The sequence below is a fragment of the Prionailurus bengalensis genome, chromosome E3, assembly GCF_016509475.1.
Source record: "Prionailurus bengalensis isolate Pbe53 chromosome E3, Fcat_Pben_1.1_paternal_pri, whole genome shotgun sequence".
Lineage (NCBI taxonomy): Eukaryota > Metazoa > Chordata > Mammalia > Carnivora > Felidae > Prionailurus > Prionailurus bengalensis.
The window spans coordinates 21,953,143-21,980,310 of record NC_057357.1 but is presented as its reverse complement, the minus strand read 5'-3'; the positions used below and the strand labels follow the sequence as shown (position 1 = coordinate 21,980,310).

Here is a 27,168-nt window from a genome sequence, read left to right as displayed (position 1 = left end):
ATGGGTCATAATTCATCGTTTGAAAAGCACCGTTTTAGACAGCTGAGCCTGTTCACCCTTGGAAAACTTGGACAGTCTGGGCCCGTAGCGAATCGTGTCCCTTAATGAGTACTTTGTGCATTTCCGTGCTGACTTGCTGCCTCGAGAAGCCAAAAGTATGTGCTTCCTTATGTGTGTGTGTGTGTGTGTGTGTGTGTGTGTGTGTGTGTGTGTGTGTATGCGCGGATGTGTGAACGTGGACATGAGAGAGACTGGGGGGGATAGGTTTGTACAGGATTAGCACCGACCACAGTCAAGGCAGCGGTAAGCCTTGTCAGTGGACGTAAAGAGAAGATATCATATCTGCCTCTGGGAGCTCAGACTCTAGCTGGGTAACAGTCACTCACCCCTTCCCCTCTCCGCTTGTTCATCAAGAAACACTGGAAATGAGCTCATACACTCAGGATATCGCTTAGGATGCTTCAGGGTGTAGCAGGTAACAGAAGCCTGACTCCGTTTGGTTTAAGCGATAAAGACATTTGGAAACTCTCAAAATGTCTGTGGAGAGGTAGAGCGGGGTGCAGGCCCACAGGGGCTCGGCCTTAAGGATCCAGGTTTCTCCCATTACGTGTCCTTGTCCTAAGGCTGGTTCCACTCACGGTTGCCAGAAGACCTTAAGTGGTCATTGGGGTTTCAGATCCCTGGCTTAGAACACTAGAGCTTTGATTCCCTGCGTGTGGCCTGGGGAGAGGTTAGGTTACTGTAGCATTTTCCAGGTTGTAGTGCATGCCAGAGAGGGTAAGCTACAATGGCATTTTCTAGGTTGTAGCTGTTCTGTTTGTTTGTTCCTGGTTTTCCCTTTTACTCCTTAAGGGACGTGAAATGACAGAGCCGGGGGAAATACTTAGGGAGTCATTATCGAGTTTGACAAAACAATTCTAGATCTTTCCTGTGGACCCAGAACTTCTGGTTGAGTAGGGTTGTCTGAATAGTTCTGGCCAGCGAGTTTGCCGAGTGAATAAACGGTTGCACGTCTTCTGGGTGAGGGACGAGGTGAGGTTATATGCTCTCCAGGGTCCTGGGAGAGGAATTAGCAGTCAGAATAAAGAGAGGTGACACATGGCCGCCGTGGGAAGGGTGAGAGGAGTGTAAGTGAGCACCTCGGCGGATGGCTGAGTCTGTTTACATGTGTAACGGAGTGCTAAATGGGAGTGTGTTGGCCTTGTGAAGTAGATGGTTTTCCTCCTTGACCTGGTTCCCGAGAACCTGAATCCACTGACGTCTACTCACCTGCCTCCTTTTTATCCCTTCCAGGTTTGCAGTGAGCATTGGCTACTGGCATGACCCTTACATCCAGCATTTGGTAAGACTGTCTAAGGAGAGGAAGGCCCCCGAAATTAACAGAGGCAAGTGACCCCCTCCCTTCTCACTATTCCCTCATCAGCTGAGAGGCCTGGGGTTTTAGGGATTCATTCTTTTTTTTTTTTTTTTTTTTTTTTACACAATACAAATTTATTATCTTACAGTTCTGAAGGTCAGAAGTCAAACATGGGTCTCACTAGGCTAACATCAAAGTGTCATCAGGGCCGTTTCTTTTGGAGGCCATAGGGGAGAGTCTATTTCCTTTTCTTGTCTACCTTCTAGAAACCACCTACATTCCATGGAAGATGGCCCCTTCTCCATTGCAAAGCCAGCAGTGTAACAGAGGGATTCGTTCTTAACATGAGAGTTCCAGTGTTCCTTCTCTCCGGTAGTATATGAAAGTGCTTACTTCCCAACATCCTCACCAACACAGTGCATTATGAAACTTTTCATCTGGGTTAATCTGATCCATGAAACATGGTGTCTTACAGTAATTTTATTTTAGATTCCTCTTATTTTGGGGTGAAGTTGAAGATCATTATGATTATTTTTTTAATATATTTTTTAAATGTTTATTTTGAGAGCAGGCGAGAGAGTGAGAGTTCACTTGCTTGCAAGCAGGGAGGGGCAGAGAGAGAGAGAGAGAGAATGAGAGAGAGAGAGAATGAGAGAGAGAATCTCAAGCAGGCTCCATGCTGTCAGCACAGAGCCCGATGTGGGGCTCAAACCCTTGAACCGTGAGATCATGACCTGAGCTGAAATCAGGATTCGGACACTTGCTTAGCCCACTGAGCCACCCAGGTGCCCCAAGATCATTTTTATATGTTGAAGAGCCATTTATATGTCTTTTACTGTGAACTGTCTGTTCATGGAAGGAATGACTTTTTTTGGCCTTGTTAAAGTGATAGTGACACTGTTAGGCTGTACAAGTCATTTCTATCAAGGCAGTGAAAGGATTTGAGACAGGAGGGTGACTTAGTCTCAGCCAGATTGAGAAATTGGCCAAATGACCATAGTTCTTGTGGGTGCAGGGCATCTTGGCCCTAAAGACGGATCCTATGGGTAGTTTCAATGAGAAATGCGAAGAAATTTTAAAGTGGTGCTTCCTGAGAATAAGGACATGGTACTTACTTTGAGCTGAGGGTGAAACTAGGCATCAGTAAGATTGGACGAGGCCTGGCTAAGAGGCCTTAAGCCTCCCTCCCACACTCTTGAGGACACTTTCCTAACAAATGCTGCAGAGGCAGGGCCCCACCATGGTGCCCTGGGTGCTGGGGGCCCTGGGCAGCAGGTCAGCCCTCCGGCCTTCCTTCTTCCTCTCCCTGGGTTGGCATCGCTAGACTAGGGCCCCATAGTAGGAGAGTGCTTCCCAAACAGCGTGTGGGGAGCATTTTTAAAATTTTTCCAATGTCCAGTCCGTTGTGGGTGATACTCTGTAACCCACGGTAAAAAGGATTTACTAGAAAAGTAAAATGGAAGAGACATGTAACGTTTACTTATTTTTGAGACAGAGAGAGAGACAGAGCATGAACAGGGGAGGGTCAGAGAGAGAGGGAGACACAGAATCTGAAACAGGCTTCATGCTCTGAGCTGTCAGCACAGAGCCCGACAGGGGGCTCGAACTCACAGCCTGTGAGATCATGACCTGAGTCGAAGTCGAACGCTTAACCGACTGAGCCACCCAGGCGCCCCAAAAGAGACATGTAAAAAGACAAGCTCAAATTATTTACTAGTAGAATCCATAGACATGAAATCCCTATGTCAAATTGCAGTAAGTGTCTAAATGCCACTCACATTTTGTTCTTAAAATAGTAATACTGTAAGCAGAAGGGCTTTAGAACACAGATCAATTTTATCTTCCTTTCACCCTCTTTTATTTCTTGTCTCCTCGGTTCCAGCTTCCCACGCCAGAGCTTCACAAGTCAGTTTATTAGGCACCATTTGCCTGTGCACCGCCCCCCGCCCAACCCCGCCTGTGATGTTTTACAAACATCGAGGCTCTAACCCGCACAGGATGGACACGAAGGGAGCACGGTAAGAAATATGGCTGTCTTTGCTTTGACATTTATCTGCCCCATTTCCTGACCCCAGAATACTTTCCAGACGGTCTCCCAATTTTGAGTTTCAGCCGAATTCTGAGTAGCTTTCACTTAGCCAGGAAAATACACATTTCTAAGAGGGACATTTAGATCCCATGGTTTGATGTAAAATAGTTTTCTTTCATATGTGGAATTAGGGGGCCTTGCGTTTTCCTTAAGGTAGTTGATCCAACCATTAGATAGATTGTGCTTCTTTTGGTTCAAATGGCTTTAAAAAAAAAAAAAGGAAGAGAATTTTAAAGTCGTTACTTCTCCCCTAAGGTCTATGGATAACCTAAACCGCTACCCCTGAAGAAGGGCAGAAGGGTTGTGTTTTGTCCTCCTGGTGTGGTGAACTTTGGCAAGGCTTATTTCCATCATCACCGAGTCATGGCTTGTCTCTGTCTCTCTCTCAGGATACGTTGCTCGCGTCCATGGCGTCAGTCAGCTTATAAAGGCATTTCTACGGAAGACAGAATGTCCCTGTCAGATTCTAAATCTTGGGGCTGGGATGGATACCAGCTTCTGGAGACTCAAGGTAAATTAAAAAATACCGCCCCCTTGTTTCCCCAATTGTTTACTTTTGTGAAGGTTCCCACCGGGTTCAAAAATGTCAGGGGCGCCTTGGTGACTCTGTCGGTTGAGCACCCGACCCTTGACTGCGGTTCAGGTCACGATCTCTCGGTTTGTGGGTTCAGGCCCCGCGTTGGGCTCTGTGCTGACGGCACAGAGGCTGCTTGGGATTCTCTCACTCTCTCACTCTCCCTCTCTCTCTGCCCTTCCCCCATCTCTCTCTCCAAATAAGTCAATAAACATTTTTTTAAATGCTAGAAATCTATTCAAAAGGAATGCGGTGACTGCCTGTCTCGCGTCCCTGTCCCCATCTGCTTGCACCTGCTGTGCCACCACTGTCAGCCACGTACGTGATGTCACCAGGGCCCTAGATATGTGCCTTGCTTCTGAGCTCCTGCTGTTACAAACAGGGCTTTTGATTGGGGCACCTGGGTGGCGCAGTCGGTTAAGCGTCCGACTTCAGCCAGGTCACGATCTCACGGTCCGTGAGTTCGAGCCCCGCGTCAGGCTCTGGGCTGATGGCTCGGAGCCTGGAGCCTGTTTCCGATTCTGTGTCTCCCTCTCTCTCTCTGCCCCTCCCCCATTCATGCTCTGTCTCTCTCTGTCCGAAAAATAAATAAACGTTGAAAAAAAAATTAAAAAAAAAAAACAAAAAACAAAAACAAAACAAAACAAAACAAAAAAAAAACAAACAGGGCTTTTGATCAGAATCCTTGTATACATTCTCTGCGTGTGTGCAAGAGCCCTGCCAGTGGAGTAGCTGAGACCAGGGGCCCGTGCATTTGCCGTTTTGACGACAACAAAAGACTTCACTGTCGTCGTGACGGTGTCTTCAGTATAGCTTGGAGATTTGCAAGGCTGGGTGATGGTAGCATGACACAAAGCCCTTTTAAGTTTATTTATTCATTTGGAGAGAGAGAGAGAGAGAGAGAGAGAGAGAGAATCCTAAGTGGGGCTTAGATGCGGGGCCTATCCCACGGAGCACGAGACCGTGACCCAAGCCGAAATCCAGAGTCAGAGCCCAACTGCCTGAGCCATCCAGGTGCCCCTCCATTCTCTGATTTGGTCCCTCACCTCCTTCGTTAGGGTTCAAGGGCAGGTATCATTACACTCCCTCACAGAAGAGGAAATGGGTCCAGTCAGTGGCAGAATCAGGACCACAGGCCTGGTCTTTGATTCCGGGCTGGAATTGTAGCACCAAACCTTTTCTCTACAACGATCTCACTGATTGCGTTTTCTTTTTTGTAGGTTTGTACAGATCTCTCTTGGTTCTTCTGTCAGGTCGGTCATGTGGCAGTCGTGGGTACGTGCATTTCCCCAGATTCTTGCAGAAGTACACCAAGATAAACTAGAGTGTGTGGGCCTAATGCGACCTGTGTATTTTGTCCCTCATCAGCTCACCCGATGAGGTCTTTGGTCATCGGTGCCCCCAGCCTCTCTCTCACTGAGGCGAGAAATCAGTGGCCTCAGCACAGCCTTAGTGTTAACCGGTTGCCTCTGCATTCTTCATTCAGGATAAGATAGCTAACGTTTCTGAAGTGCGTGCACATCCATGACCTCGGGAATGAACATGAGAGCTCTGCAGGTGGGGGGGGGGGTTACCCAGATGGGACAAGGCGGGCTCCGAGAGCTTGTGCCGTCCCCAGGTCGGACAGCCAGTGGCACTGGAGCATGGAACAAACGACGGACTGCAGTTCGTCCACGTCCAGATTCCCTCCTTGTTCTCTCCAGAGAGCCCTGCGGCTGCTCGGGGGGTGGGGGGGGCTCTTTGCTATAGGTCGGCGGTGCCTCTGGGCCTCAGAGACCACGGTGTGGTGGAAGGAACTGGAAGAGAATGCAGTGGCAGAATGTGTGCAGTGTGAACAGAAGCCACGGGAGAAACTCCTCCTTTGGGCTTGACACCCTTTTCAACGTGGTCCCGTGGTTTGGTTTCTCCCCCCGCCGTGTAGGTGGGTTAATCATTACTAAATCTGAGATTTTTATTTCTGAGCAAGGTACACTGGAGCTCATGTGGCCCTTCCAAGAAAAAGGTTATCTGTGAGGAGCGAGGAAGGAGAATAGTGCAGGCTCTGAAAAATTTGGTGGAGTTTTTTCGTTTTGTTTGATAATGACATTAGTCGAAAGGGTTTTAAAAAAATCTGAGTTTCTTTTTAGAAAAATGATGCTTGTTTGTTCTTTGGAGCAGGAGCTGAACGGGCCAAACTTAGGCTGCCACCTATGTTGGTAAATAAAGTTTTACTGCGACACAGCCAACTCCCAGTTCCTTCCATCTTCCCTACGGCTGCTTTAGCCCTACGGCGGCAGAGTGGAGAAGTCACAGCAGAGACCGTCTGGCCTGCAAAGGCTAGAGTATGGCTGTTGACAGCACGTTCGCTGATCCCTGTTTTTGAGCTCTGTGTGCTTCTGTAAAAGAGGAGGGGAAATCTCGTCGGCTAGTCTTGTTGTCTCGGGCACCTTCCACCTGGGAGGGTCCCCTGGCTGCACCAGCAGAGGCTTGGCTGTGGGTCACAGGCTTTTGGCTGCCGCTGTGCGTGAGCTCGTTCTGTATGACGTCAGGCCCCAAGACCATTGGGACAAGTTGAAGGCTCCCACCTTCAAGCAGCGGGTGAGAGTAGGGTGCAGGAAAGCCAGGACAACCCCAGACAAAGAATAAAGGGTGAGTGACACCCTTTAAGGGACCTCAGCTTCTTGGTGTCTCTTGAATCCTATTTCCACACGGCCAGAGGATCAAGGACGCAGGGGGTCAGTCTCAATATGGCAGCCTGTGCAGCGGTCGGCCACGTTGGATCTCCTTTGAGCCTACGGGATACTCTTCGTCACGGTTGTCCCCGGCTGCCCTCCGGTAGCTATCCACGGTCCTGGTTGCCTTCCATGCCTCCTGTGACGTGCGAGCTACTGGCGAGTGGAGTGTCGGAAGGGCTCAGGGAATGCCAGAATACAAAGTTGAAGCCTCATGTCCCACAGCCATTTGTTGCCCCTTTCCCAAAGGCAAGAAAGAAGATGTCTGTTCCTTAAAAGCTCCAGGTGTGCCTTTTGGAAGCTTTCCCTCCATGGTGACCCCTTAATCGGCATTCTTAAGAGGGCAAGTAGCTGATGAGTGGGCAAGCTGTTTAGAAAGTCAGAAGTCCTAGACGAGCTATAGGATCGTATGCTGTCCTTCATTTGCTTTTGTTCTCCAGGCCTCTCGAATTTTAGCGTGTCCTTAACTTCATATCGTGTGAGCGAAATCCTTAGAGGGTGTTCTGGAATTTCCTAGCAAAAGTCATCTTCTGGTATGCTCTAAACGTTTCCTCCAAATATCTTCGGACAGCTTTTTACCCGGCCCTGCCCTACACACGGGCAGGGGAGCGCGGCAGCACCGAGAGAGAACGGTTGAGATCGGTGAGCGTGTCTCTTCTGATGGGTCAGGAGACTGTCTTTGTCTCTGTCTTCCTGTCTCCCCCTTCCTCCCTCCCCCTTTGTCCCCCAGACCAGATCCCCTGAGATTTTCCAAGGGCTGAGGGGTAGCTGGCTCTCACAGTTCTGACACTTGCCCTTAAGGTCACCTCCTACTGGAAAATGCTTGCTGGTGATTGCAGCCCCCCCCCCCCCCGCCATCATGCTGTCTTGGGGGGCCGGCTCCCTCTCTGTCCCTGCTGTCCATCGCTCGTTACTGTGCACGTAAATGGTGTTCTGCGCAGTTGCTCAAGTCAGAAAGAGGGGTGTCATCCTCACCCCAGCTCTTCCTTAATCCCGGCCCACACCTGTGAGGCCCACCACCGGGTTCTGGGCACCAACCATTGTCTTTTTCTTGGTCTTTCTTTCCACTTTAAGTAAGCGGCTCTGTACTTGTGGAATGTAAGTACAGGTGGATACGGAGGCGTTAGAAGAGCGCTTTGGGGGGGCGCCGGGCAGGTCACCAGGTTGTGGAGCGCCTTGTTTCTTTCCCCAAGCCTCAGGGGCATCGGGAGCTGCTGCAGGCAACACGCAGGGTGTCGCTGAGAGTCCAGACAGCGGTGTCCTTACAGTGTGTGCAGTTGGCGAGCTGAGGAGGAGAGAATGCGTTCGTGAATACGCATCGGGGCTGAGGGATTGGTTGGACGTGACAGAGAATGTGCTAGCATGGCCAGGGGGCCAAGCGGAGACCAGGCCGGGGATGCAGAAGGGGGAGCAGGGTCGTGTGTGTGTGTGTGTGTGTGTGTGTGTGTGTGCGCGCGCGCGCGTCTGCCACGCTTTTTTACTGCAGCCCTCAGTAAAGATAAATGTACACCCCAGGCCAAGACCTAATTCTAAGTACCCTTGTCAATAAGGTTTTTAAGTTTATTTATTTAACTTGAGAGAGAGAACCTGTGGGGGAAGGGCAGAGAGAGAAGGGGACAGAAGATCCAAAGCGGGCCCTGGCCCCTACGTGGGGCTCAAACTCACGAGCCGTGAGATCATGACCTGAGCCAATGTCAGACACTTAACCGACGGAGCCACCTCGGCGCCCTGTCCCCGTGACAGTCAATGATAAAGGCACACACGTGGCACTTACTAAGGCAGGCCCTGTTCTGAGTGTCCCTTGTGTGTCCTTATTTCCTCATTACTCCTCACAACCCCGTGAGGTGCTGTCCCTGTCTCTGCTTCGCAGAGGAGGGAAACTTGGCCCAGGGAGTGGAGTGACTTTGGGGCCTCGCAGCAGACAGGCGGTGGAGCTGGGATTCGAACCCCCGTCCCCTGCTCCAGAGCACCTGCCCTTTACCACCCGCTGTATCCTCCCCTCACAGAAAAAAGTAAACGTGTCACAAAACAGTACTCATCCCCACTGTGTGCGATGCTTCGGGATTTTTGCTGTTTTATTCCATTATATCCCTCAAATGCTGGTCAGCATTGGTGTCCTGACCCTCTCTGATTCATCTCGATCTGCTTTTTGGAAAATTCTGTCAGGTCCTACTCCCCCAGCGCCTCCACATACCCCCACCTCCATCCCAGGCACTGCTCCCCCAGTTCAGGCTCCCCGTGACTTCTTCCCTGGACAGCTGTGAACCCCTGACTCCTGTCTTCCATCCGTTCCCCACGCGGAGACCACAGTCATCTGGAAAATACATCTCTGCCCATATCGTTCCTGGATGTCAAACCCTTAAGTGCCCTGATGCTCTTCGGGGCCTAGTACTCGCTCGGTACATGAAGGTGGTCAGTAAATGTAGGAGTGAAAACATAACTCTAAAGCTTACTGCGTGTTTTTCCTCAGGATTGAGATCTTCTCCCAAGTAAATATTTTGAAGTGGACTTTCCCATGAGAGTCACGAGAAAGCTGCACAGCATCAAGTGAGTATGGCTTTGACCACAGGAGAGAGCCCGGTAGGATTCAGGGGCAGCGTTCAGGAGGTGGCCGGTCTGAACGCCAGACACCTCATTTTAGGGGACTCTTCTCTTTCACCCCCTTCCCACTTTCCTTCTGGCCCCAAGATCCCCATTCCAAACTGTCTTCAAAATGAAATGTCCCCTCCCTTGCAACTCTTCTGTCCGTTAACGTAATTCTCTGAACACTTAATAGAAATGACCTATAGTGGTTTAATTTTAATCTGAAATTTAAAAAAATGTTTTAATGTTTTATTTATTTTTGAGAGAGAGAGAGGGGGAGACAGAGTATGAGTGGGGGAGAGGCAGAGAGAGGCAGAGAGAGAGAGAGAGAGAGAGAGACAGAGAGAGAGAGAGAGAGAGACAGAATCCAAAGCAGGGCCCAGGCTCCAAGCTGTCAGCACAGAGTCTGATGTGGGGCTCGAACTCATGAACCGTGAGATCATGACCTGAGCCAAAGTTGGACACTTAACCGAGTGAGCCAACCAGGCGCTCCGATAATCTGAATTTTTATGTGTGCTCCGGCTACTTCTGTATCTCCAGAGCATAGAAAGGGGCCTGGCTCAGAGCAGATGTGTAGTAAATAGCGTTTGAATGAATAATGGGAGGCCAAATTGGCCATTTACTACATATGAGATAGTATGGGGGCCACCCTGAGTCCATGTTTTAAGAATTCTGCAGTTATAGATGACGAGTTTGTGAATCTTTGCTGAGAGCTTTTGGAGCACCATGTGAAATGCTTCACTCAGATGATCTCATTGAGCCCTCAGAGCCGACTCAGGAATGACATGCTTTTATTAGCAGTTGAGGAAACCAAAGCCCAAAGAAGTTAAGCTAATTTCCATAAGGTTACCTGTTGACAAAGGGGTAGAGCTGAAATTTAAACCCTGACCTCAAGCCCAAGGTCAGATTTTCTCAGTGGTTTTTAACGTATACTTCTTCCCCTTCTTTTTATTTAAAAAAAAATTTTTTTTTTAACGTTTATTTATTTTTGAGACACAGAGAGAGAGAGAGCATGAACAGGGGAAGGTCAGAGAAAGAGGGAGACACAGAATCTGAAACAGGTCCAGGCTTTGAGCTGTCAGCACAGAGCCCGACGCGGGGCTTGAACTCACGGACCGCGAGATCATGACCTGAGCCGAAGTCGGCCGCTTAACCGACTGAGCCACCCAGGCGCCCCTTCCCCTTCTTTTTAAATTAGTCATTTAAACAAAATCTTAATTGTGACATTTAAAAAAGTTTTTAGTGAACATTAAAACTTTCACCTTGTCCTTTAAAGATGTGTAATTCCCACAAGCTAGAAATAGTTTCCAAGTTTTTTTTCTAACTTATCCTATGGAAACAAGTTTTCCCCCTTTTCCAAATTCAAGATTATATTATACAGAGTGTGCATTTTATCTAAATTTTTTTTTTAATATTTATTTATTTTTGAGAGAGGGAGACAGAGTGCAAGCTGGGGAGGGGCACAGAGACAGGGAGACACAGAATCCGAAGCAAGCTCCAGGCTCTGAGCTGTCAGCACAGAGCTCAACGCAGGGCTCAAACTCACGAGCTGTGTGCGAGGTCATGACCTGAGCCAAACGAAGTTGGATGCTCAACCGACTGACCACCCAGGCGCCCCACGTAGTGTGCATTTGAGATGCGCTATGGCATCTGACGCTGTGCAGCCACAGAATACGACCTAGCTTGTTAGGACACCAAGTCAAATAAGAGCAGGTGGGCTCTCACTTAAGCCTAGAGGAGGTTTCTGGGGTGAAAGATGTGTGTATGGTGGTTGCGATACTGAAATCGGCTCTCTGCTGTCTAATTTTTTGCACATTCTGGAGGAGAGCAGAGTCATCACATAAATGTTACTGAACGTCAGGTCTGAGTAGGAATCGGTTTGTTTAGTTGTCTGTGATTAATAATGGTTAAAATTTTTAATTGAGTGAGCAGAAGCAGGAAACGAGAGATGGCTTGGAAAACACTGGAACGTTTGGAAACATATCGCTAGCCTATCTTTGGCGATTTCTACATCTTGAGTGTTTCATGATCAGTTTGTGACTTGACGTCAGGTTCGGAGTGTAACGCTTACTGACCTACTCTGACAGCTGACCCACTGAATTTTTCATGTGTGTGCCTAGGGTCAGACGTGATTAAGCAGCAGGCCCTCTGGAGTCGCCCTTGCTTTGAGCAGTAGCGGTACCTATTGGCCATTTCGGTAGTGGGTGTTTGCGTTTTTTCACTAACTAAGCTACTTGACTCATTTCTCTCTCTTTCCCATCTTCCCATAGACACAAGCCTTTCTTATTACAACCCATTATAGAATTACATTCAGAGGACACACTGCAAATTGGCAAGTACCCTTAACCTAAGTAATACAGTATGGGCTACCTCTCTGCTTTTCTTCCCCTTTCTTTTTAAAGATGGTGTGTGTGTGTGTGAGCCTGCGCATCTGAGTCTGCGCGTGTGTGCACATGAGGTCACAGGGTGTATACTTCTGCATCACATTTACTGTGAAGGAACTTGAAACAATTTTTTGTATGGCCCCTCTTAGATGTCCATAGGTCCCAATCTTAAATCTTTTGAAAAACATTTCAGTGAGTTGCAAACATTTCAAATATAGGAGCTTTTTCCTGAAAATCTTTCCTTGGAAAAATCCAGTCCGGCAGCCTCAGACCCTGACTCCTACATGGCTGCTTCGCTGAGAGGGAATGCACATCCCCACCACTGTTGTCTCGTACCTGACCCGCTTCACCTGTTACGTTAGGTCCTTGGCCCCGGGGCTCAGTTTTTCCCCGTAAGTTTTCAGTATGAGTGTTTCCAACAACTCTTTCCTCCCTTCTAAGCCTTTAAAACTAAGATCACAAACACTCTTCCAGAATGTTCCATTGTGTTCAGTGTGTGTCTGACAGAGAAGTTCAAGGGGCTTATTAATAATTCAGGTCAGAAAACATGCTCAGAGAGGATGGCCTTAGATGGTGGGCACAGACAACACAGAAACGTCAGGCAACTAGACAGGCCTCTACACCAGCACAGTGCCCTCGTCACGCTCCTAGTGAACAGACTCCCACAGAAACTAATATCTCCCCCATTCTTTGTTTCCCTCGTACTTAACACTACTGTTAAGTAGGAAACGCAGTTTTAAGAAGAATTGGCCCTGTTTTCTTTTTTCTGTGTGATGTGTGTGTATGTATTTGTGTGACAGAAAATGTGCTTATGTTGTGTGTATGAGTTTATATTGTATGTATAGAAAAAAAGACTGGAATGTTCTATACCAAAACATTAATAGTTGGAAGATGTGATTTTCGTTCATTCCACCCTCCTCCTTCTTGATTTTCTTTTTTCCTTTTTGCAGTGGGACATGTATTTCTGTATTGGAGAAAAAATAATTTAATTTTGAAAAAAAAAATCCATTGAAATGATCATCTCTGGATGAATTTCTGTTGAAATGATAATCTCTTCTTGGCTTTCCAGATGGACACCTGTTGGATTCAAAGAGCTATGCCATTATTGGAGCAGATCTCCGAGATTTACCTGAACTCGAAGAGAAGCTAAAGAAATGGAACATGAATCCACAGTGAGATCTTGTTTTAACCTCTTACGCGTTTGTGATTTCATGCGAATGGGAAATAAGGTCAGCTGAAAGTGCAGCATGAGACCCTTGTTCCGTTTTTAATTCTGAAATGTTTATCATTTCATGGCTATGAGGGAGGTTTTCTAAGTTTTTGAGAGGCAATGTTTCTCCTGTTTTCACATCAGAATCACGTGTATTGCTTTTATAACATACCGATGCCTAATACCATAAAGTTTGAGAGAAGATAATTATATGTATAGAAACCTACAACTGCAGGGCGCCTGGGTGGCTCAGTTGGTTAAGCGTCCAACTCTTGATTTCCGCTCAGGTCATGATCTCACGGTTGGGGAGATCGAGCCCCTTGTCAGGCTTTGCGCTGACAGCTTGGAGATTATATTAAGTATGCGTGTGAAAGCAGTTGAACGGAAATTGGCGCATAAGCTATAATCTGTAGATTATTACAGTTGCAGTGGTAACCAGCAGCAACCCGCTGCGAACGTAGAAACACACCATTTGGGCAAATGTGCTACATAGCCAGGGAAATAATCACTTACAAATCAGGAGAGCTCTTGGGATGCCTGCGTGGCTCAGTTGGTTAAGCATCCAACTTCTGATTTCGGCTCAGGTCGTGATCTCATGCTTCATGAGATTGACCCCACGTTGGGCTCTGTGCTGACAGAGCCTGCTGGGATTCTCCCTCCCTCTCTCTCTGCTCCTCCCCTGTTTGCCCTCTGTCTCTCTCAAAATAAGTAAATAAACTTTAAAAAAATTAATCAGGGGAGCTCTTGATAGGCAAGTTTGCCTCACTTCTGGAGATCTACAAAATGCATAAGGAACAGCGGCTATCACAAGTATTAGAATTACATCCATAATTCTCTGGGGTTCATTTGTGCTCTGTGTTTTCCTCTGGGCTGTTTTTGCTTCGCTTAGATTTCTCTTCTGAAAAGTATTAATCCTGTTTTTAATATTGGCGATGGCTGCCTCTTAAAAATATATTGTAAATGTGTTTACCTTTTCATTTTAAAATAATTAAAATTTGTAAAAAAAGTTACAAAAACTGTACAGGAAATTCCCACGTAGCCTTCTTCACCTGGCTTCCCCCCATGTGGTAATACCGTATGTAATAGTCGGTGCCTTTTGCATTAAAAAGGTTTTTGGAGGGGCACCTGGGTAGCTCAGTCAGTTAAGCATCTGACTTCAGCTCAGTTTATGATCTCATGCTTTGTGGGTTTGAGCCCTACGTCAGGCTCTGTGCTGACAGCTTGGAGCCTGGAGGCCTGGAACCTGCTTCAGATCCTGTGTCTCCCTCTCTCTCTGCCCCTCCCCTGCTTGTGCTCTGTCTCTCAAAAATAAATAAACATTTAGGGGCACCTGGGTGGCGCAGTCGGTTAAGCGTCCGACTTCAGCCAGGTCACAATCTCGCGGTCCGTGAGTTCGAGCCCCGCGTCAGGCTCTGGGCTGATGGCTCAGAGCCTGGAGCCGGTTTCCGATTCTGTGTCTCCCTCTCTCTCTGCCCCTCCCCTGTTCATGCTTTGTCTCTCTCTGTCCCAAAAATAAATAAACTTTGAAAAAAAAATCTTTAAAAAAAAAAAATAAATAAATAAATAAATAAATAAACAAACATTTAAATAATTTTTTAAATAAATAAAAATGTTTTTGGAACTGTTTTTCTCTAATTACCAACCTATTCAGGTTGTGAAACTTTTTCCACTCACTCACTTTTTCTAATCATTTCTACTGATATAATCTGGGGTTTTAGACTTAGGTTAAAAAAAATTGCTTACTTTAAGCTTCTTTTAAATGTTTTTCTTTCTGATTTTCAACTTCATCTGCAACTTGGACTTCATTGTCTATCCTCTGGATTTAGTTCTCTCATTCTTTGTACCATGACCCAGTTGGGTCCAGAGAGCATTTGTAGATATATACATATATATGTGTGTGTGTATTTGTATACACATACATATATTTTTATTTTAGAGAGAGAGAAAGAGAGCATGTGCAAGTCAGGGAGAGGGGTAGAGGAAACGAGAGAGAGAGATAAGATCCCAAGCAGGCTGCATGCTCAGCATGGAGCGCAACACAGGGCTCAATCCCACAACCCTGGGATCATGACCTGAGCCGAAATCAAGAGTCAGATGCTCAACTGACTGAGGTACCCAGGCGCACCTGGATATATATTTTTAATTTCTTTTAGTGTTTATTTATTTTTGAGAGAGAGTGCGAGCACGAGCCGGGGAGGAGCAGAGAGAAAGGGAGACACGGAATCCGAAGCAGGCTCCAGGCTCTGAGCGGTGAGCAGAGCCCGATGTGGGGCTCGAACCCATGGACTGTGAGATTATGACTTGAGCTGAAGTTGGATGCTTAACCGACTGAGCCACCCAGGAACCCCTGGGTGTATATTTTTAAGTCACTTGAGTTATACAACATTTCCTTGTCAAAAAAAGAAAAAAAAAAAAAAAGGAAATCCTGATAAACAGTAACAGTGGATAGTTGGGACTGTCAGGTCAAAGCCAGCAGCATTTGTGGGTAGCCTTTCTCTCTGGCGATCATGAGTCCAGGCACTGAGTCTAACTGCATGGGTTACATTCTGACACTAGCGTACACGATGTTCTTTCCAGCAAATTTCTTGGGTATTTTCAGTTCAGACAATTTACTTGTTTTGAAATTCCCCGCCAATAAAAATAGGCCAAAATAACCTACTTGCTTTGTGAGAAAACTAGCAACCAGCCATGAGGAACAGCAGCGTAAAGGGGCAGAGAAGGAGGAGGATCCAGTAAAGGAGTCAGAAGGAGCAGGAATAAATCAGCAGAGCTCACATAATTTAGGGCTGCCTGTGTTCCCTTCCAACATGTAAAGCTTTTAGAGATTTCTGTAGGAGTTGATTGCTTTTCCTCTTTCGTAATTTGTTCGTTACTTCGGGTCTGGTAACTCAGACCGCATACTAGTGTGTCATTTGCTGAAGATGGTTGGTGTTGTTTTTAATTCTTGATGATAAAACTCTGTGTAAGAAGAATTAGATTCTGTTGAAGGGACAGCAGTATTTCTGCATTTTATCAGTCAGCTTTTGACGTGTACCAAAATCTCTGCAGCCTCAGCGGTCTCGAACAACTCACAATTCAGAGCAGTTCACAAGTTGCTCGGGATTGTGTGAGTTGACCATTTGGACTGGGCTTAGCTGGGTGGTTCTTCCACTGGAGCCGGCTGCCGCTGAGGTCCCCTGGGGTTCACTCCTGTAGCTGAGATCCCCTGGGGTTCCCTCCTATGCGGATGCCTCATTCTCACGCACAGGGCCTCCCCTCCGATAGCAAGCCAGCTTGGGTTCATTGCCACACTGGTTCAGGCTTCCGAGCAAGAGGGCAAGGGCCAGCGTGCAAGTGATTTTCAGCTTCCGCTTGCGTCGTGTTTGCTACTGTTGTGTTGGCCACAGCAAGTTACAGGCCTAACCCAGATTCCAGGGGAAGGGAACTAGACTACCTCGGAGCAAGGGGTCTGCAGGGCCACCCTGTCACCATGTGCGGGCATGCCGGGGGAGAATTTGGAGCAAGCCAGACAAAACCTTGCTCAGTGCTCAGGTTGTTACGGTCTGAAACTTTGGGTCACAACGGGGCTCTCCACCTCTTACCGCCCTGATAGTTGACGTGCTATTCGGGGCTTCTCCTCTTCCTGCGGCGTGCACCCCAGGGTTTTCCTGCCCTGCCAGCACTATCCGTGGCTGCCGTTAGAGTCCCGATTTGATGAATACATACTTATGTGCCTTTTTTCTTCTCTGAAGATTGCCAACACTGCTGATAACGGAACGCGTGCTGGTTTACATGACTCCGGAGCAGTCGGCCGACCTTCTCAAGTGGGCAGCTAACAGTTTTGAGACAGCTATGTTCATAAACTACGAACAGGTAAAAGGAAGCTCAAGACCTTTGCGTGCTGTATGCGTTCGCGTGCTGGCTAACCTTCTCTGAGCAACCTCAGTATAAATTTCCACTCACTCTTTTCCTTCCGCCTCTGGCCACACACACATCTCCTTTTTAATCGATTCTAGCAATTCCCAGCGTTCCTGATTTCTTAACTTCCTGCAAACTCGCAGCCAGGGTTTTTGGAACTTCTCTCTTGGCCTTTACAAAAACTTTGTAAAGTTCACATTTTACCGTTGTATTAATTACAGAGTCATAGATCGCAATGGAAGGAATTTTGGCTAACATATGGGTGTCAGGGTAGCGAACCCTGATTCCTTCCGAGGCAGGCAGGTGATGCAGTGGAGGAAGTTGGCCAGGTGTAAGGCAGACAGGAGTGCTGGGGACTGTGGTGAACCACAGTTCACCCCTGCTCAGTGCCACCTCGTTGTTCCCATGTGGACATGGGAGCCTGGAGTTGAGAACCCCCAATTTTTCAGGAGAAGCTACAGTGTAGAATTTTAATGTAAAATTCCTAATTTGTAAGATCCCCGAGTTTGGCCCGCTGATTGCCTGTTTTTCTCCTCTGATCTGGTGGAAGGGTTCTGTTTTAGAGCTTTGGAATTATTCAGCGTGGGTCCGAGTCCTGGCCCTGGCTCTTATGATTGGCTGGGTGCCCTTAGGCAGAATTGTAGGGTGGTTGGGAATCCATGCTCTGGAGGTAGATTGCCTAGCTGTGTGACCTGGACAAGTTTCATAACCTCTCCGTGCCGTCTCTTTATCAGGAAAATGAAAATAATAACAGTCCCGACGTTAACAGGGTGTAGTGAGGAGTAAGTGAGTTAATTTGTACAAGAGCATTTTCAGGATTGCCCAGCTGCTGAGCAGGTATTAGCTGTGATTTGGATCTTTCTGAGCCCCAGGTCCTTGTTTTTGTTTTTTTTTTTTTTTTTTTTTTTTTTTCAACGTTTTTTTTTTTTTTATTTATTTTTGGGACAGAGAGAGGCAGAGCATGAACAGGGGAGGGGCAGAGAGAGAGGGAGACACAGAATCGGAAACAGGCTCCAGGCTCTGAGCCATCAGCCCAGAGCCATCAGCCCAGAGCCTGACATGGGGCTCGAACTCACGGACCGCGAGATCGTGACCTGGCTGAAGTCGGACGCTTAACCGACTGCGCCACCCAGGCGCCCCGTTGTTTTTGTTTTTGATTTATGTTTTTAAAGTTCACTACTTATTTTGAGAGAGAGCATGAGCAGGGAAGGAGCGGAGTGGGGGTGGGGGTGGGGGTGGGTGGAGAGAATCCCAAGCAGGCTCTGTGCTGGCAGCCTAGAGCCTGACGTGGGGCTTGATCCCACGAACTGTGAGATCATGACTTGAGCCGAAATAAGGGTTGGATGGACGCTCCAGGAACTGAACCACCCTGGTGCCCCCGCCAGGTCTTTGTTTCTAAAGGGATAACTTCTCTGGACTATTATGGGAGTTCATGAGATGATGTGTAGCAGGGGGCACGTGACTGAATACATGGCACTAATTTTATTGCTTATTTCATTTTCACTTTATTGATTTTATTTTTTTCATCTCATTTTATTTTTAAATTCCATTACGGATGAGAGCAGTAAAGGCTTTGCCCCGTGTCACATAATTATGGACAGATCTAAGGCTAGACCTTGGTTGACTTTCTCACCCCTTCATGCTCCAGGCCACATTCCCGTCGAGGTGGTTCTCGGTGGAGTGTTCTTCCTTCCCTCTGTGTAACTGGGGGCATTCCTCAGACTCAGTCTTCAGTCCTGGTGAGTGGACATAGTGGTAGCTGGCCTCATCTGGCTTCTGAAAGTCCTGGGAATCTGTCTTTGCTTGCAGGATACCAGGACTGGGGAAAATGAATTCTGCTTGCTTTCTTTTTTAAACTTATCTTATTTTTTTTAGCGTTTGTTTATTTTTGAGAGAGAGAGAGAGAGAGAGAGGGCGCGAGCAGGGCAGGGATAGAGGGAGAGGGAGACACAGGATCTGAAACAGGCTCCAGGCTCTGAACCGTCAGCACAGAGCCCGACGCGGGGCTCAAACTCACGAACCGTGAGATCGTGACCTGAGCCGAAGTCGGCCGCTTAACCGACTGAGCCACGTAGGTGCCCCTGAATTCTGCTTTGTTTTCACACATTGTGGGTGTTCACCCTGCTCTGTTCACCTTGTTTCATTCGTGCATTCTCTTATTCAACATCATATAGCAATGGTGGATGAAGTGAATCTTGACCACGGACCCAGTCATTTGGGAGCAAGCCTGGGGATGTGTCCGTTTTAACTTAATTCAGCAATTTCCTAACAAATGCAAACCATCAGCCTCCTCAGGTGTACTAATTGCTCACATGCCTTCCATGATTTCTAATCAGTATTTTAAAATGACAAAAATCACATGAATGATGAAATTTGTTTTTTTTTTAATATATTTATTTATTTTTTAGAGAGATAGCGAGCAGGGGAGGGGTAGAGAGAGACAGACAGAATCCCAAGCAGGTTCCATGCTGTCAGCACAGAGCCCAGTGCGGGGCTCAAACCCACAAACTGTGAGATCATGACCTGAGCCAAAAATCAAGAGTCGGTCGCTTACCGACCGAGGCGCCCTGAGTGATGCAGATTTCAGTACTGATATAATAAGGGTAGCGAACTTGTTAGAAGTTGCTTGCTATATAGCAGGCACCTTCCATGAGTGTGACCTGTATTAACCGACTTGTCACAGTAACCGGGGTGTGGCGGGTGTGGCCGGTGAGGGGACCGAAGCACAGAGGGATTGGACAGCTTGCTGCCCACGGCCGCACGGCCTCACGGCTGGTAAGTTTCAGGCCAGGATTCAGACCCAGGCAGGAAGACGACGGAGCACGTGCTCACAGGCACCCAGTGTGACCATCCGTGCCACATAAGCCTCACACGTCCACCGAGAGAGAGTGATGCTGCTTCTTGCCTGCCACCGTTGTCACAGGAGCTCTGGGAATCATTTCGTATAGTAAACTGTTGACGTGTTGGGACAAAGTAATAATAGTGCGCAGTGTATTACGTACGTTTTGTGACATTTGTGCGTATAGATACGTTAATGGTTTTTTTGAAGTGGTAAATGGGGGGCACATGGGTGGCTCAGTCAGCTAAGCATCTGGTTTTGGCTCAGGTCATGATCTCACGGCTCATGAGTTCGAGCCCCACGTCGAGCTCTGTGCTCACAGCTCAGAGCCTGGAGCCTGGAGCCTGCTTCGGATTCTGTGGTTCCCTCACTCTCTGCCCCTCCCCTCGTTCATGCTCTGTCTCTCTCAAAAAAGAATAAACATTGTAAGAAGGGGGTTTTAAATGGTTTCTCATTAGATAACACCACATGCAAAACTTCAAAAAAAATCAAATAGTACAAAAGGGTATGCAGGGAAAGGTAAGTCTCTCTTCTACCCCGGACCTTAGTGAGTCCTCCAACCTGGGAAGCAACACTGCCAGATTCCAGAATTATTCTGTGCGTATGTAAATGTAGCTAGAGATTTTTTTTTCTTAAGGGCAGACAGGAGCATGTTATGCACATCCCTCTGTACTGTACTTTTCGAGAGTCTGTTATCTGAGAATCTTTCCACATCTGTATCTGTGTCTGTATGTGTGTCTACATCTGTACCTACCTCTACTTGGATGTCCTCTTGCTGTTTTCATGGCAGTGCAATATTTCATTAAACGACCATGCCACAGCTGCTTTAACCCCAGCGGATGGGCATGTGAGTCCTTTCCGTCATAGGGCCCGTTACACATCATGCTGCGGAGTAAACCCTCTTGCACCTGGCGTGCACGTGGGAGTCTACCTGTGGGAGTCTACCTGTGCGCTCCCAGGCCGAGCGCAAACCGCCCCGGTTGCCACGCAGGGGGCGGCAGCAGACGACGCTCTCGTCGGCCCTGCGTGCCGTGCCTGCACCCGACTCCGTTGACTGCACTGGCTATTAGCAAACATCGGCCTTGAAGGCTCAGAAACAGAATACTGTTGTCTGATTTTGCGTATTTGAGAAGCCCTTCTGGCATTGCCCAGCCTCCTCTTTCCCTTCCCAGGTGAACACGGACGACCGGTTCGGACAGATCATGATCGAAAACCTGCGGAGGCGACAGTGTGACCTGGCGGGAGTGGAGACCTGCAAGTCGTTAGAGTCACAGGTCGGAGAGCAGGGCGGGGACATCCTTTGGTACTCTTAACCCCCCCAGGGAAGGGCACACTCCCTTCTCAGATCAGAGAATGCGAGAAGCCCTGTCGAGTGCCCACCTGAACAGGCAGCTGGGGTTCCACGTGGGCCACTGGTGCGTCACGCTGAAGAAGTCCAAGACCTGGGCCGCCATCTTGGTTTGGAAAATACACATTCACATTTCCCATACCCTATTATTCCAAGTTTTCAGTATGCATATTTTCAAGCAACATGAAAGTAGAGGGAACAGTAGAACGAAAACCATGTCCCATCAGCCAACTTCGGTGATTCACATTTTTCAATATTGTTTTATTTATCCCCATTTTTTGTCGGTGTTGTCATTGGAATATTTTAAGGCACATTCAGAGAGTATAGCATTACCCCCATAAATACTTCCATGTGAATCTCCTACCAGTAAGCATTTTCTTCCCCCACCCCGGGATAATGGTAACATCATTATCGTACCTCACACATCAGCCGAAACTCCTCCATAGCACCCACTCCACAGTTTGTGTTTGGGTTTCCCCAGTTGTTTAAAAAAAAAAAAAGAAAAAAATTCTATAGGTGGTGTGTTTGAAACAGGATCCAAACACGGTCCAAACTTTGTACTTGACACGTCCCTTACATTTCTTAGAATCTGTAATAGAGGGGCGCCTGGGTGGCGCAGTCGGTTAAGCGTCCGACTTCAGCCAGGTCACGATCTCGCGGTCCGGGAGTTTGAGCCCCGCATCAGGCTCTGGGCTGATGGCTCGGAGCCTGGAGCCTGTTTCCGATTCTGTGTCTCCCTCTCTCTCTGCCCCTCCCCCGTTCATGCTCTGTCTCTCTCTGTCCCAAAAATAAATAAACGTTGAAAAAAAAAAAAGAATCTGTAATAGAGACTTTAAATATCTTTTATTTATTGTTTTTTAGTTTGTTTGGTTTTTTCTTTTTCTTTTTTTCTTTTTCTTTTATTTTTTTTTGCTGAAGAGACACCACCCAGCCCTGCCCCTATTAAATAGGTGAGATATGTCACATTACCCCTCGAACGCATTCAAACACTCTTGCTCACGGAGAAGTTCCTTCCTTTATTTCTCTTTAAATATACATTAGTGACTTCTCTCCCATGACAACAATGCATGTTTGGTGTAGAAAATTGGGAAAGAAAAAGAAGAAAGATGGGGGCCGGGATGGGCTTTTGAAAAAGGAGTCATCTAAGAGAAATTCTCATGTGCTCCAAGAGTGCCTTGGATTTGTACAACGGTGCCTTATGCCTTCCCTTTTCTCTCCACTGTACATTCTAGAAAGAACGGCTCCTGTCAAATGGGTGGGAAACAGCATCAGCCGTCAACATGATGGAAGTCTACAGCAGATTGCCTCAAGCTGAAGTGACCAGGTGCGGATTGGTGAGAGTTAGTTTCACGGCGAACAATTTTGATTGATTAAAGACATAACTTTAATTTTTTTTTTCTTTTTTTTTTTTTTAACGTTTATTTATTTTTGAGACAGAGATAGAGCATGAATGAGGGAGGGGCAGAGAGAGAGGGAGACACAGAATCGAAATCAGGCTCCAGGCTCCGAGCCATCAGCCCAGAGCCCGACGCGGGGCTCGAACTCACGGACCGCGAGATCGTGACCTGGCTGAAGTCGGACGCTTAACCGACTGCGTCACCCAGGCACCCCCATAACTGTCTTTAATGTAAACACAAAAACAAACCTCAAACCTCCAACCCTCACTAGATATATTTTGAACCATGTTAGTCTGCTAACACAGGCTAAACCATAGCACCTTGAGAGGAACTCATTAGCCACTAATGGAGATAGGGTTTGTGCCAAAGCAGGTTATTTTGGTCAAAACGAGAAGTCACACCTGTCGCACTCCCAGAGCACCCTGTGCGGTGGCAATTCTGCACAATCCCTGTGTTTTGGAGGAGGGAGATGACATTGCCCAAGGGCTTCTGAGGGGGAAAAGTCTGCTTGCAGATTTTTTCTTTGAACTTATTTTTATTTTAAGAGAGAGCGCGCAAGTGGGGAAGGGGCAGCGAGAGAGGGAGGGAGGGAGAGAATCCCAAGCCGGCTCTATGATGTCAGTGCAGAGCCCGAGGTGAGGGCCTTGAAGCCATGAACTGTGAGGTCGTGACCTGAGCCAAAATCAAGAGCCGGACGGATGCTTAACCGACCGAGCCACCCAGGCGCCTCTTTGTGTATATATTTTAAAGCTTCTATTTAAATGCTCTTTTGAAAAAAATCATACAAGCACATGATAAAACAAAACAGAAGATGACAGTGTGGAGTACAAAGACCAACCCTTCCATTCTGCTCCCCTCACCACAAGTCTACCACCTTCTCTCAAGAGACAAGTGCCCTTGCCTGTGTCTTCCAGAAGTGAGCTATGCATGTGGAAGCACATATGTCCCCCACTTGCTCTTTACTTAGATAGCAGCGCACTCTGCACGTTATGTACTCTACAGTTTGCTTTTCGAATTCCACGGTGAGCCGTAGAGACTGTTCCAGGTCGGTGCACACAGACCCATCGCGTTCTTTCAGATAGCTGCATATCCTCCACTTGTGTGAGTGCGCCCTAACCTCTTGAACCCAGCTCTCCTCGGTTACAGCTATGATGCAGCTGTGAGGCTGCAGTCAATATTCTGGAACGTACATCTTTGTACATATAGGATAAACTCTTAAAGGTAGAACTGCTGAGTGAAAGGGTGTACATTTTAAATGCGGGGTGGGGAGGGGGCACCTAGCTGGCTCAGTCGGTAGAACATGCAACTGACTCTTGATCTCAGGGTCGTGAGTTCCAGCCCCACATTGGGTGAGGGGCCTACTTAAAAAAAAAAAGGAGGGCGCCTGGGTGGCTCAGTCGGTTGGGCATCCGACTTTGGCTCAGGTCATGATCTTGCAGTCCGTGAGTTTGAGCCCTGCGTCAGGCTCTGTGCTGACAGCTCAGAGCCTGGAGCCTGCTTTGCATTCTGTGTCTCCCTTTCTCTTTGTCCCTCTCCCTACTCTCACACTCCTCTCTTTTAAAAAAAACAAAAAAAATTTTTTTTTATTTAAAAAAAAATTAAAACAGGTTTTCTCATGACGTGTACCAGCTCTTTACATGGCAAGGAAATCTACCCTTTGTCATTTGTATACTAATATTTTTTTCTAGTTTCTCATTTGTCTTTTGACTTTGCTTATGGTATATTTTTGTACAACAAAAGTAAAATGGAACCATACCATATGCACTATTTCATATCCTTCTTTCCTCTTAGTATAAATATGAACATCTTTCCATATCCCTAAACTTTCGGTCATCATGTTCATTTTCATTTGCATAAATTCATACTCTGTTTTTTATTCTCTCCCCAGAATAGAGTCACTTGAATTCCTGGATGAAATGGAGCTGCTTGAACAGCTCATGAAACATTACTGCCTTTGTTGGGCAAGCAAAGGAGGAAGTGAACTAGGTACGTGGTTTTACATCTGTTGATTGGACCTAGAAATGGGGACCTTTTTCTCTCCAAAGAATATAAGACATCCCTGGAAAAACTGGAGTATCGTATGTGTGTGTTCATGAGCCTATGGAGAAAACTAGCTGTTCCCTCCTCCGTGTTTTCATAGCACAGAAACCAGGTGAATTGTTCAAATAAGTCATGTGGACCACACTAACAAACCTACGACGCTTTAGCAGTCTCGTGGCATTTCCTCAGTTGGAAGGGAAAAGACCTTGAGAGTCGAAAGCAGTAATCTTAATAAAAGTAACCACTGTTTGTCTTGTTAATCACCTTATAACCAGGTTTGCTAGACATAACCTAGACACAGATGAGGATATGTCCTCATCTGTGTCTCCAGCAAACCCATGCAGCTGCGGGTCGAATTTCTCCCTCTTGCCTCTTTTTTATGTTTATTTTTGAGAGAGAGAGAGTGTGTGAGCAGGGAAGGGGAGAGAGAGAGGGAGACACAGAATCTGAAGCAGGCTCCAGGCTGAGAGCTGTTGGCACAAAGCCTGACGTGGGGCTTGACCCCATGAACCATAAGATCGTGACCCAAGCCGAGGTCAGACACTTAACTGACTGAGCCACTAGGCGCCCCACCTCTTACCTCCTATGATTAAGGTGAAGTCCTCTAGCCTGGCAGAAGAAGGCTGTGGAGGGAGCGTGGATCCTCGTCTCTGTGTTTCTTGTTTTCTCAGTCTTGACCCAGTTCCTCATTTACAAGGGGCCCATGTTGGTCTCGCTTCTTCTGGGGGGGTCATCCCTCAGAGCCTCGTGGAGACCATGTTAGATCCCAGTTTTGGCCTTGATTGGAGTAGCCGCCCTTCAGACTTCCTGCAGAGGTCATCCTGCAGCCGGTCCGATGACATACAGCCTGAGGCAGGGAGCCCACACGAAACACAGAACTTGACGGAGCGAGGGCAGAACTTTTCTCCTGTGCGAAAATCCCATGTTGATATGTAGCTGTCAGTCTTCTCCCTGGGGCTTATCATTCCAGTAGTTTATAAATTTGCCGAGCAGTTCAGCCCAAAAAATCCTTTTAAATGTGTCTTTTTATTTAAAATGATTTATGAGTGGGGTTTTATACTGTCATCCTCCTCCCCCCCCCAATTTTAGAAACAACGTGATTCTTTGTAGGCTTTGGAAGCTTCTAAAATGTAAGAGGACAAGCTTCTAAAAGAAGAGGAAAATTGCCTGCGTGCCTGTCGCTCAGAGATAACCCTAGTAGCTCTTTCCTTCCACTCTTTTTCTAGCTACCGCACTCTTTTTAGCAGAACTGACTTCCTGTGCTGTGCAACTTGGAGTCCTGATCTTCTCCATTCAGTATTATGACAGCCATCTCCCCTTGCTGTGAAAAACTTGCACTGAGGATCATTTTAACAGCTTTATAAAAATTCTGTCCTGAGGCTACTATGTCCAGATTGACTCAACTTTCCCACACTTTTGGAAACGTAGTTTGTCCGGAATACTGCGAAGCCGATTCTAGTTTTCATTTTTTATAATTTTTTAAATGTTTATTTATATTTGAGAGAGAGACACGGTGTGCGACTTGCAGGGGGGAGGGGACAGAGAGAGGCAGACACAGAATCCGAAGCAGGCTCCAGGCTCTGAGCTGTCAGCACAGAGCCTGATGCAGGGCTGGAACTCATAAGCGGTGAGATCATGACCTGAGCTGAAGTCGGACGACCAACCGACTGCCACCCAGGGGCCCCTGATTCTAGTTTTTATAAAGTTTTTTAATACACCGAACACCTCTGTGTCAGGGGCAGCTTTGTGACACGGGTGCTGTATGTGTGAGGTGAAGAACCACCCTGTGTCTGCACTTGCTCAGAGTTCATTACTGAAAGGGTAGACTTGGGGCGTTACCTGCAGAGAGCCCGTGAGCTGTGACCGTGCTCTCTTAATCCCCTCGTCACCCCTGCACACACAGCCTTGTCCAGTCTCTTCTTTCCTCGCGGCTGATCTCGAACCATGCCAGAGACCAGAGCTGCCACGATGAGGCGTGTGGCCCGTGCCCCCGAGCCGGTCGCCAGGGGCATGGGGTCCAGCAGGGCCTCGTTCTCCTGCCGCTGCCTGCTTTCTCTGCCCTACAGTGTGAGTCTGCTAACAGTATTGTGTGTTTCCCCTCCTCAGGTTTGAAGGAAATCACTTACTAATCTATTGGAAGCCCAGGCCGAGCTGGGAGCTGCTGCCACCAACCTTCCCAGAGTGGACTGGCCACGTTTCCTGGGCGGTGGCCAGCCCTGGGCTCGTCCCACACCCTGACAGACCTCACTTCCCAGGGCTGTCGCACCACCTGCTGTGCCCGTTGGCTTACCGTTTAAATAAATCTCTGTTGCCAATTGCCTTTGGTCCTCTGCACTTGCTCGTGTGCTGCTCCCCTGGGAGGGCTCTGGTTCACCGCCACGTCAGCCAGAACCAAAGCTCCCGAATCTTCCTCCAGCCTTGGCTTGCTCCCTGTGAGTCAGACTCCGCTCAGACCCCAGCGTCCATTTGGGGGTTTATTCCCGCGTGCTTGTGTTGTGGCAACTGATGTCACACCTGGCACCTTGACCTCGGCCTCCACCTCCAGCTGAGGCACGTGCCTGCCTCAGCCTATCTTGGTTATTGCAGCAGGCTGGGTGAAGGCCCCTGAAACGTCTGCTGCTGTCCCTTGAACCTGTGAATGTCTCACCTCATATGGCCAGTGGGGTTCGCAGGTGCGATTAAGCTAAGGACCTTGACCGACATGGGGAGATTATCCAGGCGGGCCCAGTGCAGTCACAG

At 47.7% G+C, this 27,168-nt stretch overlaps 1 protein-coding gene across 1 annotated transcript; it reads left to right on the top strand.

The window, feature by feature from the left end:
- On the top strand, positions 1 to 26,748 carry LCMT1 (leucine carboxyl methyltransferase 1). Its single transcript, XM_043561384.1, is given in 12 exon segments — positions 1 to 74; positions 147 to 155; positions 1,294 to 1,385; positions 3,836 to 3,957; positions 9,202 to 9,278; positions 11,585 to 11,646; positions 12,768 to 12,870; positions 16,640 to 16,760; positions 20,817 to 20,918; positions 22,225 to 22,316; positions 24,278 to 24,375; positions 26,536 to 26,748. Coding segments are annotated over 12 exon segments (975 nt in total). The 3' UTR covers positions 26,559 to 26,748.
- The last annotated feature ends 420 nt before the right edge of the window (positions 26,749 to 27,168 follow it).